Raw genomic sequence first — 11,421 nt, 5'->3', positions numbered from 1 at the left:
TGAGAAGAGAGAGCAAGGAGTCGAGTGTATACCTTGAGGATCCTGAAGAATTTATAGGGAAAGAATTAGATTCATTTCTGTCTTGAAGTCCTAATAGCTTTTTGGATTTGTCGCACAGATTCATTTGGATAAGATATTTTTTTTTTACGGAAGATTTTATTATAAAAAAATTCTACACTTTCTGGACTTTCTCAATTTGAGAGAGAGAGAGAGAGAGAGAGAGAGACAAATATGACAGTGAGGAGTTTAGCTCGATCATGGACGAGCTATAATAGATCGTCCAGAGCCAAGATTGTAGAGTCAATAGAGCATGTGTTAACCTCAAGTTGTTTGAGATTGGTCGGCAATGTATGAGCTATGGAGGTCATTCTAGGATGAGAAGAACCAAGATTGAGACTAAAGGGTAGGAACTGTTGTAACTCATCTGATAAGCATTAATGTTTCATAGCTCGGTCGGTACCAAAGATGTGACAGTCGAGGCCGATGTACAGATTCATAATAATATTATTTCTTACCTATGGTATTACCTCTCATCCCTTGGGCAAGAGGATGGAGATTCAATTCCGAATGGTGCTGGCCTCACTACAATCCAGACTAACAAAGTTGATTTAACCATACCAATTTCATAAGCTTTGGTACTAAATTTAACAAAGAGGGGCGAGACAAGTTAAGAGAGGGGCGAGACAAGCTTCTTCAGTTACGAGGTGGCAAAATGGGTTGACGGTTGACCCACTTACAACCCAACTTATATGACATAAATCCAAATCTGGCACATTTAAACGGATTGAGATTCACAATTCATGCACGGATAATTTTTTAAATGAATTATCTATATAATCCGTTTATGACATAATTAATAAATTGATATATAAATTTAAAAAAAAATAAAATTCATAAAGAAATCAAATAAGACCCAACAAAAACTCACAACCCACAATAGTGGTAATACAACAAACCTACTAAATATATATATATATAAACTAACATCAACGATGAATGAAAATCTTTTTCAATATAAGAGTAATTAAACCATACCACAAACATATCCATACTTAAATTCCACAACTCAATAATATTTAACACCAAATAACAACCAATAATTCATAAAATATATAATAATATGGGGAACACATCCTACACAAACACCTATAAACAAAGATGACTTTTATATTGTATCAAGTATAAATATAATAAATATTAAACCATAAAGTCCTAAAAAATAATAATAAATTAAAGAAAATTACTAGAAGAGTAAGCTTATAATAGTTATTTACTTAAATGTACAGTATTTTAAATTTATAACTATTATTATTATTTATAGTTTTATTTTTTTTCTTACCTCCATTGTTGATGTTAGGATGGTAAATGAGAGTGGGGCCGTCACATTTGATCCATTTGGCATAAGAGAGAAAGAGAGAGAGACTACAAAAAAAATTGAGAATAGAAGAGGAAGAAAGTGGGGTGCGGCTGCGAGTTTTTGAGGTGGGGGGTTGGATTGAGATTAAGTGTTGTTAGGGTTTAGAATTATCATGGACTTGATAAAAATAATTTTATTTTTTAATAAATTTTTAAAAATATTAAATAAATTATATAGATCATATTCGGATTTATGGATAAACCCACGAATGACATAGAATTATACGGACCGTAATTGGATCGATTCATTTCCAATCTGACTTGCGTAAGCCCAATCCAAAGCCGCTTAATTGCATGTCAAATTCGTGGATCGTGTCAAAAATTGTCACTTCTATTCTTGTAAAAGCAAATTAGAATTCAGAACCGCTTGGGACCAATCAGATACAGCATCATGGAGCAAAGGAACACCCATGGAATGACTAGAAAATAATGACTCAATAAAACAGGAGATAATAGCCTGTAATCAGAAACTTCTAAAAAAACTCAAAAGTCCAGACATTTCCTGCTTAAGCGTGCGTATAATGTTTTCCAAATTTTTGACTTTCTTTTTCCTTTCTACTACCTTGATCTCTGGCCGACAGCCTACTGCCTAGGCTATTTTAGTGCATTGTATTTCCTACATCCATGATGCATTCATGATTCTGTCTCAAATTTTATGTAACTAAAGAAACGTTTTTGCACCATCATAATTATATATATGTATTAGATTGCCACCTAGTTAGCAAATATTAAAAAATGACGTGCAAAATAATTTCAATGCTTTCACTACATATCTTTTACATATTTTTCAGGACTTGCCCTTTTCTCGCATTCTCTTAATTTTCCAAGAAGTTTAGCATGGTATTTTCAAAATGTGAAAGGAACAAAAATTTTATTTCAAAATTTAAGAGAGTTCTATCCGGGAGTTTCATCAAATATAATTATTGTGGGCGGAATCTTATGTATGGTACCACTTCTAGACTCATCTCGGACCTTAATTGCATCATAATTTTTTTTTGTTTGAAACAAATTAAGAGAGCATGTGTGTGGTTTGACTCTTGATGAAATGTGCTGCTTTCTCTTGGGAGGACAATATTATTTTAATTCTTGGTAACGAAAGGACCGCCTACAGGGCGGTAATTTTATCGCTTGCCCATCTAAATTTTCTACTCAAAAATAAAAACAAAATCTCATTAATAATGTTTGTGATAGTTGCAAAATTTTAAAGAAATTATAACTAAAAATTTTTAAAATAATTACAACTCAATTTATCCTGCAACGATTCCCTCTTCTCCTGCTACGCGCTAGCCCGTACGAATCCATCTCTTTCTAAATCTATCACGGGCCCTCATCCCGTTCCCACAATCTTATTTCCGCCAAGCTCTCGCATGATATGGTCAGGGGTCCAGTCCCTCTCTACGTCGCGACACACAAAGCCCCGTCATCACCCCTACCCCACCCCTAAGAGAAAGCGTGCTTTTCTTCTCTTTTATAGCTTGAATCTTTCTTCTCACTCATTTTTCTCGGACTACGCTTAGAGCTGGATTTGCTATGAGCAGAGAGTGTGGGGGGCAGGAGATTAGGAGGTGGTCTCCATGGCAATTGGCGAGGTCATGGTGAGGTGGGCGGTGGGCCCGTTTGGGGTGCAGTATTTAGATGGAAATTAGCGGGCGTTGGTTTATTTGGAAGAAATGAGCAGGTAGAGCTACGAAGAGGATAGAAGCAAAGAAGGGTTAGAGTTGGAAACTAAATTGAGTGTTAATCTGTGCAAATTTTGAAGCTATGGAAGCTGTCACTAGCTTGAGTAGAAAAGCTAGACGGGAAGGTAGTACAATGCCCGCTGTGGGCGCTGCAATCATGACTCTATTATTTATTAATTTTTAAGTTATATCATATAATGTAATAGTATATATATATATATATATATATATATTATATATTATATATATATATATATATATATATGTATATATATATGTATATATATATATGTATATATATATGTATATATATATATGTATATATATATGTATATATATATATATATATATATATATGTATATATATTGTATATATATATATGTATATATATATGTATGTATATATATATATATGTATATATATATGTATATATATATATATATATATATATGTATATATATATTGTAGAACAAGAATTTGATTCATTTAAATGTCTTGTTCTTCAGAACTTCTCATAGATAAACTGAATAATAAGGTTAAACATAATCACGGATAAGGATCACTAGTGCCTCTATATCATCATAAAAGTAGCTCCAATCAAAGCCTAAGCCTTAGAGATATTGGTGATCCATTAAATAATTTTTTTTTTCCCTCCACAAGAAATTTTTTTTAAATGCCTAATTGATAACTTCGTATTCTGTCTCGTCGCAAGACACATGCGATCTTATTGAAGTGGCCTCTGGCTCCCCCTAACGTAAAGCCACTTCAAGCTATTTCTTCTAAAGCTAGGCAATTAGCGAGACAGTTCAATTTTACTTTAAGCTAATTGAATACTTGGAGTGGACTTCTTTCTTCATCCTATTTTTTACCGTCGATCCCTCTTCCTTCCTATTCTTCTCCATTATTTTTTCCTCCTTATTCTCTTTTTCCTTCAAATCAATCTATGAGTTCTATTTTTTAAATGGCCTCCTCTACATCCATTTCTTCTCATCAGCTAAAGATCTTTTCTTCTTTTCTTTCTTTTTAGTCATTTCTTTTCCTCCATGATGGCTCCCTCTACCTCCGTTCCTTCCCACCGGCAACCCATTCTTCCTTTCTTCTTCCCCAATCCTCTTCTTCTTCTTGTCCTTCTACTACTCCTCTAACTCATTCTTTACCGATGTTCCTTCTCCCTCCTCTCTTTTTCTCATATATTTTTCTTTTTTATCTTTTTCCTGTTTCGAATCCATCCATGAATAAGAAGTATTTTCATCTATCAAGAGAGAAAACTAATACCGTTGATTGATAAAATGAACGGTTAGATCATATTAAAATATATCGATGATCAGAAAAGTTAGTCTGATATTTTTTAAAATATAAATGATAAATAAAAATAAATTAAAATTGAGAAGTATTTTTATATTTTAATTTTTTAATTTTTTTATTTGAATAGCCTGGGCAAATAAAATCCATTGACAACGGTGGAAAGCACGTGAATGGGTCCCATCTTATTTGAATTGAACAATATCATCCAGAGGTCCAAATCAGCATGACTACGGTATTAATTGCGGACCCATCTTATTTGAATTGAACTATATCATCCAGAGGTTCAAATCAGCATGGCTACGGTATTAATTGCTAAGCAAGACTAAATTGATTGAACTCGGACATGATCAAACTTGGCTGGTCCATCCCGAGGCTCTACCCAAAGCCCAAAGCTACTGAGCTCGAGCCTGGAAAGTAGGCTGAAGGCAAAGTCAGATCGATTTAGATCTGACTAATTTTCATTATTTGGATGAGCAGATTTAGGGACATCTTAGATTACATATTTTGCAAAGATTGCTGGACTAACAAATATTTTGCAGCACAAAAACAAGGAAGATTGACAATTGGATCCTTTTATCCCAATCAAGTTCCTTTGCCCGCGCATCCCTTGATGGCCACATGGAGGACCATAAATAATATACTATGGACTGCTTTATTTGATGATGCGCGGTTTATCCTAAGTGGGTAAAGATTGTATCTTTCATGCGAAAGAAGGATTCACCTTCCTTTGCGCGAATCCACCGATGGATTTCACAGCCATCGCCTTACAATGAACCAGTCTGACGAATGAGGAGTGCGGCCGCCATCCAACGGATGATGTCGCGAAAAAATATCAATCATTCCTTCGCGCGAAAGATACAACCCGAACCGGTCCTAAGTTGCCCAGCCCTCGCGAATGGTTGGTGCTGGAAGCTCGTTTTTTTGGTCTGTGCCACCAGCCACCCCGCCATCTGAAGTCAACAGCGACGGAGATGGCGACACCAGAGCCTTCCGCCGCCGCCGCATCTCTTCCACCACCGTCCGCATCGCGACGTCCGCGTGATCGCCGTCGCAGCCCATGAACACCTCCGCGATATCCGCCGGTGTCATCTGGACCTCCAACAGCAGCGCCTCCGCTTCCGCCATCAGCTCCTCGAGCTCCTCCACTCCAAACTCCAGGTAGTTCCTCGCTAGCACCCGGAACGCCGCCGGCTCGCAGTACGAGAGGTGGATGGACCTGTCCATCCGGCCAGGCCGGAGCAACGCCGGGTCGAGCCGCTCCGGGTGGTTCGTCGTGAAGATCATCAGCCGCTCTCCCACGCACGACGACCAAAGCCCGTCCACAAAGTTCAGCACGCCCGACAGGCTCACCATCCCCACGTCGCCGTACTCGCCGGCGCTCCATAGACCCGCTGCTGTCGCCCGCGATCGCGCTTGGGCGGGTTCGGGTTTGGGGGCGATCTTTTTCCGGTTGCGGTCGGAGAGGTCGAGAGAGCAATCGACGTCCTCGACGACGATGATGGACTTGGGCGTGGTGGAGATGAGGAGGCGGCGGAGGTGGGAGTTGGAGTTCACGGCGGTCAGCTCCAGGTCGTAGACGTCGAACTCGAGGAGGTTGGCGATGGCGGCGACGAGGCTGGTCTTGCCCGTCCCTGGTGGGCCGTGGAGGAGGTACCCGCGCTTCCAGGCGCGGCCGACGCGGGCGTAGTGGTCCCGGCGGCCGACGAAGCGGAGGAGGTCGGAGCGGATATCGTCGCGGAGGGCGGGGTCGATGGCGAGGGTGTCGAAGGTGGCGGGGTGGGCGAAGGGGACGGAGGACCAGGGTCGGCGGTGGTCTTCGCCGGGGGCGGTGTGGCGGTTGGTGTAAAGGTGGCGCTCGCGGTTCTTGAGGCGGAGGCGGGTGGCCTCATCGAGGATGTAAGAAATATACTGAGAACGAACGGCGTCGAGGTGGCGGAGGTCGAAAGAGAGCTCGAGGAAGCGGTGTTCGGAGGGATAGCGGTGGGGGGAGGAGGAGGGGGGGTTCTGGAGGGCGCAGGAGGTCCAGCGGATGGGGATGCCGTTGAAGGAATCGAGGGCGGTGTGGGAGTTGGGGAGGGAGGAAACTACGTGGTCGGAGTTGCGGCGCTTGAAGAGGGAGACGGCGCGGCTGGAGGCGAGACAGCGGGAGCCGAGGTACATCTGGGCGGCGTCGTAGAGGTCGTTGACGGAAGAGGAGGCGTCGTGCTCTTCGATGGAGATGGTGGCCTTCGGCTGGAGGAAGGTCAGCAGCCGGCCGAGGAAGGAGAAGAGTAAGTCGCGGATCTCCCGCGGGACGACTTCCCGCACCGTCGACCGGATGAACACCAGTGTCGCCAGGAGGGATCCTATCGACTTCCAGTCCCACACAATCTCCATTTCCACACCCTTCTCTCTTCAGTTTGCGTGCGAGTGAGTGTGCGTGTGCACGGTCGCTTCCGGGGCTTGGTAAGCAGCAGAAAGATGGAGAGTGACGTCACCCCCACCGAGAAAATGTTTGAAGACTTGCGTCATTGATGATTTCTTTTCTTTTTTTCTTTTCTTTTTTTCTTTCTTTTTTTTCGTTTTTTTTTTTTTTTTTGGTTGTGGGTCATTGACGATTAAGGCGGAGGGCCGACTAGATGGCGGACTCTAGCGTCTCTCCTTCTGGCGTCCAGGAAGGTGCGCTTCGTTCCCAAGTAATTGCTGGCGTCCTCTATCTTGTCTATTCTACTGTTGGCTCTCTCCCCATGGACAGGCGTCGTTGAACCTAGCGCGGTCTGACACGGCAACCTAATCCCATGATCCCAACTTTCAGATATTCACGCTGTGCGTGTCAATACGTGGTCAAAATGGCCGTCAATTCCCCATTATCAAAATGTATTTGCTATCTTACAGCCTTTCTGGGGCTGTTAGCCTATTAAGGTAAATCAATCCAGCTTCCGGAAGGTTTCTGACTTGACTGCAACTCTCTCTGTACCTTATTTCCCAATTTATTCAATGCTTCGGTTTGAAATGGTGCTGCCAACTCTATATCATGGAACAGAAGACCTAACTCATAGTCACTGCAGTTTAGAAGGCCTTCTAGCTTTGATGAGAATGCAGATCCAAGAACCGTGCATTATTTTAAATATGGTTAGACCTAGTACTAGCCTGAATCGACCTTGGTGAGTAAGAGCTAAAAATAAAATAAAATTACCGTAAAATCCTTTTATTATTTCTTGAATATTGGTAGAATCAATTGCCGATACTAGTCGGCGATGAAAAAACCTGTAGCTCTAGAGAACATTAGAATTCTTATGTTGCTTGCAATTAAAAACAAGCTGCGCAGAGCAGAAGTTCTTGCAAGAAAACAAGAAAAGGAGGGGAAAAAAAAGATAGAATATCAGCTTCACCTGCAGTTTTTAATACTAAGGAAGATGGGAATTACTCTTTTTTATACTGTCATTTTACCAACAAATATAAAAAAACCAAAGAAAGAATTAGATTCAAAGGATTCCACCTACTCTCTTATCTTTATGGACAGTGTGGAGGAGAAAAAGAATTAGAAAACCTTCAAAGTAGCATGGGATAAGTTAGTTCTTGCAATTTGCTGGATACTGTAGAAGAAAAGAAAAAACAGAATTTTCTTTGGAAAAAGAGAGATTTGCATAGCTTTGATTACTGCAACATCACACCTATTCAAACATTGCTATTATTTCGGTAACCCGAAGGTTCAGGAAGTTCATCAGTTTATCTGCAACGCCATTGCCTTTCTCCTCTACTTTTTGACCGTTCTCTCTTGCTTACATTTAATAGGTAATTCAAATAACATTCTAGTGAACATGACACTAACAAAGGTGCTCAACTCTTTCCATCAAAAAGATACCAAAGGTGCTTGAATTAAGTAAAAAATCATTCTTCGAAATCAACAGGAGAGCCTCAAAAGTTTCTCGGCCAGACCTACTTGAACAGCATTATAAAATTAGCACATTCCAAGGAACCAAATCTCTCTTAAGCGTATCATAAACACCTGTTGGGATATACCAGCTGACCCCTATATGTCGACTTATCCTCGGAACGGTCCGACCGACGCCCGACTCTACCCACTGGGCGGACAGACGACTCCGACAATAACTACTGACAATATCCGACCAAAGATATGCCGGTCAAACAGACCAATACTGTTTCCAACTGGCCGAACGGTCGAACCCATATCACCGACTCGCTGTCGGGGGTGGCAGCCGACGTCCGACTTCCACAAAGCACCAGATCAGTCGACGGTATTTTTGAGTCATCATCCGACGTCCCAGCAACCAAATACCGACATATAGTCGGCCAGTCCATCCAAACGCCGTACGACCGCTATGGGCTGTTGTCCTGCCAAAGACATGCTGTACGACCGTCATGGGGTATTGTCCTGTCAAGAACATAGATTAATTTCAATGACCTGACAACCCACGACTATTTGATAGCCCCAGGTGATTTGATAACTCCCCAGTTGTCTACACCATTAATGGTGGGACCATACCGCATTCTACTATAAAACGGAGTAAGGCAACAGTTTTGGTAAGCTCTCTCTCTCTCTCACTAAGCCCCTGATTTTTTCACTGTTGCCTAGTCTCCTCTCTGACTTGAGCGTCGGAGGGTCCCCGCCGGAGACATCTCCGGTCAGTGAGGACTTTCCTTGCAAGTGCGCATTCCCAGCGATCAGGCGACGAGTGGATTGACCGCAACAGATTTAGCGCGCCAGGAAGGGGGTCGAGTCGACCACGACGACGGTAAGACAGCGAGCTTCATAGAGCTTGAAAATTTTTCGAGATGATAAAAATAGGGCTCAACGATCGAGAGCTATCGGATCGGTGAGGCACTCTTCCCGTCGGGAAGAGGCCCCTCTTTTACCCTCCATGGCGGAACCCAGCTCTCCGCATCCTGTGGTGACCACGGAGGCACAAATTGCGGCGATCGTGCGGCAAATGACTGTTTTAACGGACGCGGTCAAAAACCTCTAATAACAACCAACCCAGTTGCCGCAACCGCTGGCGAAACAACTGGCGGCACACCCGATGCCGTCCAGAAGCAACCACCGATGCCCGCGTCAACTTCCGTCTCCTCCTCAAGAGCAGCCATCTCAGCACTCCCACCGAGAAGGGGAGAGGTGGCCACGGTGCGACACCCATCGATCTCGACGTTCCTTTTCTTCCCAGTTGGAGCGAGCAAGGAAGGAGAAGCGGTCGCGGACACCATCTACCTCCCTCTCAAATTCATCGGAAGGTTCGACCCCTGAGATTTCTCAACACCGACGGTTGGACGATTACGAACGTAAGTTCGAAAAAATCGACCGTCGGCTTGCCCAGCTCGAGACAAATGGTCAGAAGTCTTCAAACGACATCAACTTCCGGACCATCCAACCTCTCTCCCGATTTATCCTCGACGAACCAATTCCTAGTCGGTTCAAGATGCCTCATGTGGAGCCTTACGACGGCTCCACCAACCCAGTTGACCATCTAGAGAGCTATAAGGCTCTCATGACAATTCAAGGGACAATCAATGTCCTCCTTTGCATCGGCTTCCCCGCCACCCTTCGTAAAGCTTCCAGGGCCTGGTACTCCGACCTCCGCTCAGGAGGTATCCACTCCTTCGGACAGCTCGAGCATTTTTTCGTGGTCCATTTCAGCACCAGTCGAAAACCGCCACGAACCTCAGACAGTCTTTTCTCCCTCAAGCAAGGAGAAAATGAGACACTCCGATACTTTGTGGCTTGATTCAACGTGGCCACACTTGAGGTTCGAAACCTCAACGAAGATATGACTATCTCGACCAAGAAGAGGGGGCTAAGGGGGTCCCGATTCATGTATTTCTTGGACAAGACCCTCCCCCAGACATATGCCGAATTGCTGGAGCGTGCGTATAAATACATGCGCACGGACGAAGGAGCTTCCGACCGGCGTCTGACCGAGAGCAAGGGCCAGAAGGAGAAGCGGAAGAAAAATCGGGCTCTTGCTGAACCCAACAGGCCCCCGATCGATAAACGGGTCTCGCCCCGACGATGGAGCTCGAGATCACCCCGACGGCAGAGTCCGAGACCGACACATCATAGGTATGACTCCTACACCTCTCTCTCCACTCCTCGTACGCAGATCCTGATGGAGATTGAAAGAGCGAAATATCTGCGACGGCCTCCGCCTCTGAAGGCAAAGGACCGCGATTGGAGAAAATACTGTCGATTCCATTGGGACCACGGTCACAACACCAAGCAATGCATCCAACTCAAGGATGAAATAGAGGCCCTCATACGATGAGGGTATCTCGAAAAGTATCGAAGGGACCCACCGACTCGACCCCTTCCCGACCGACGACCCCAACCGATTGAAGAGGCAGCGAACAATCAACCTACTACCGGGGTCATCAACATGATCTCCAAACGACTGGATCGAGGGATGACTGCTAAAGGGGAGTCGACGAAGAAGCCACGCCAGGATGATATAATCATTTTTACAGATGAAGATGTTTGGAGAATTCAGACTCCCCATGATGACGCTGTCGTTGTCTCGACAACAATAGCGAATTATGATGTAAAAAAGATTCTTGTTGATAATGAAAGCTCGACTAACATTTTATTTTATTCGACCTTCTTCCGAATGCGACTTTCGACCGACCAACTCAGGAGAGCCTCTACGCCCCTAGTAGGTTTCGTCGGGGATGTCACCGTACTGGAAGGAGAAATTGCTCTTCCTGTGACAGCTGAGACCGAACCACGACAAAGCACCGTCTACTTGACCTTCATGATCGTCCGAGTACCTTCGGCCTACAACACCATACTTGAAAGATCCGGACTAAACGCTCTCAGAGCGATAGTCTCGACATATCACTTGTTGGTCTGGTTCCTGACTAAAAATGAAGCTGGAAAAATACGCGGGGATCAACAGCTCGCTCGGCGATGCTTCCAAATCTCAACTCAAAATAATAAATCGAAGGATTCCCTGCCGATCGACAAGTTGGACCAACGGAAAGAGGAGGAACGGAGTGAACCGGCTGAACAGCTGATTTCCATCCCGATGGCCA

The 11,421-nt window shown here is 43.8% G+C and overlaps 1 protein-coding gene across 1 annotated transcript; it reads right to left on the bottom strand.

Moving 5' to 3' along the window:
• Positions 1 to 4,821: 4,821 nt before the first annotated feature.
• LOC105043742 (AAA-ATPase At5g57480-like) lies at positions 4,822 to 7,076 on the bottom strand. The gene has a single exon (XM_019849851.3). The coding sequence runs from the start codon at positions 6,775 to 6,777 to the stop codon at positions 5,275 to 5,277; it is 1,503 nt and encodes a 500-aa protein (XP_019705410.3). The 5' UTR covers positions 6,778 to 7,076; the 3' UTR covers positions 4,822 to 5,274.
• Positions 7,077 to 11,421: the final 4,345 nt, after the last annotated feature.

The sequence above is a fragment of the Elaeis guineensis genome, chromosome 4, assembly GCF_000442705.2.
Source record: "Elaeis guineensis isolate ETL-2024a chromosome 4, EG11, whole genome shotgun sequence".
Taxonomy (NCBI): domain Eukaryota; kingdom Viridiplantae; phylum Streptophyta; class Magnoliopsida; order Arecales; family Arecaceae; genus Elaeis; species Elaeis guineensis.
Note: the sequence above shows the minus strand (reverse complement) of the source record. Positions and strands in the feature narration are given on the sequence as shown.

Excerpts from the sequence above, each read along its gene's own strand:
- LOC105043742 (XM_019849851.3), bottom strand. The coding sequence starts at position 6,777 with ATGGAGATTGTGTGGGACTGGAAGTCGATAGGATCCCTCCTGGCGACA.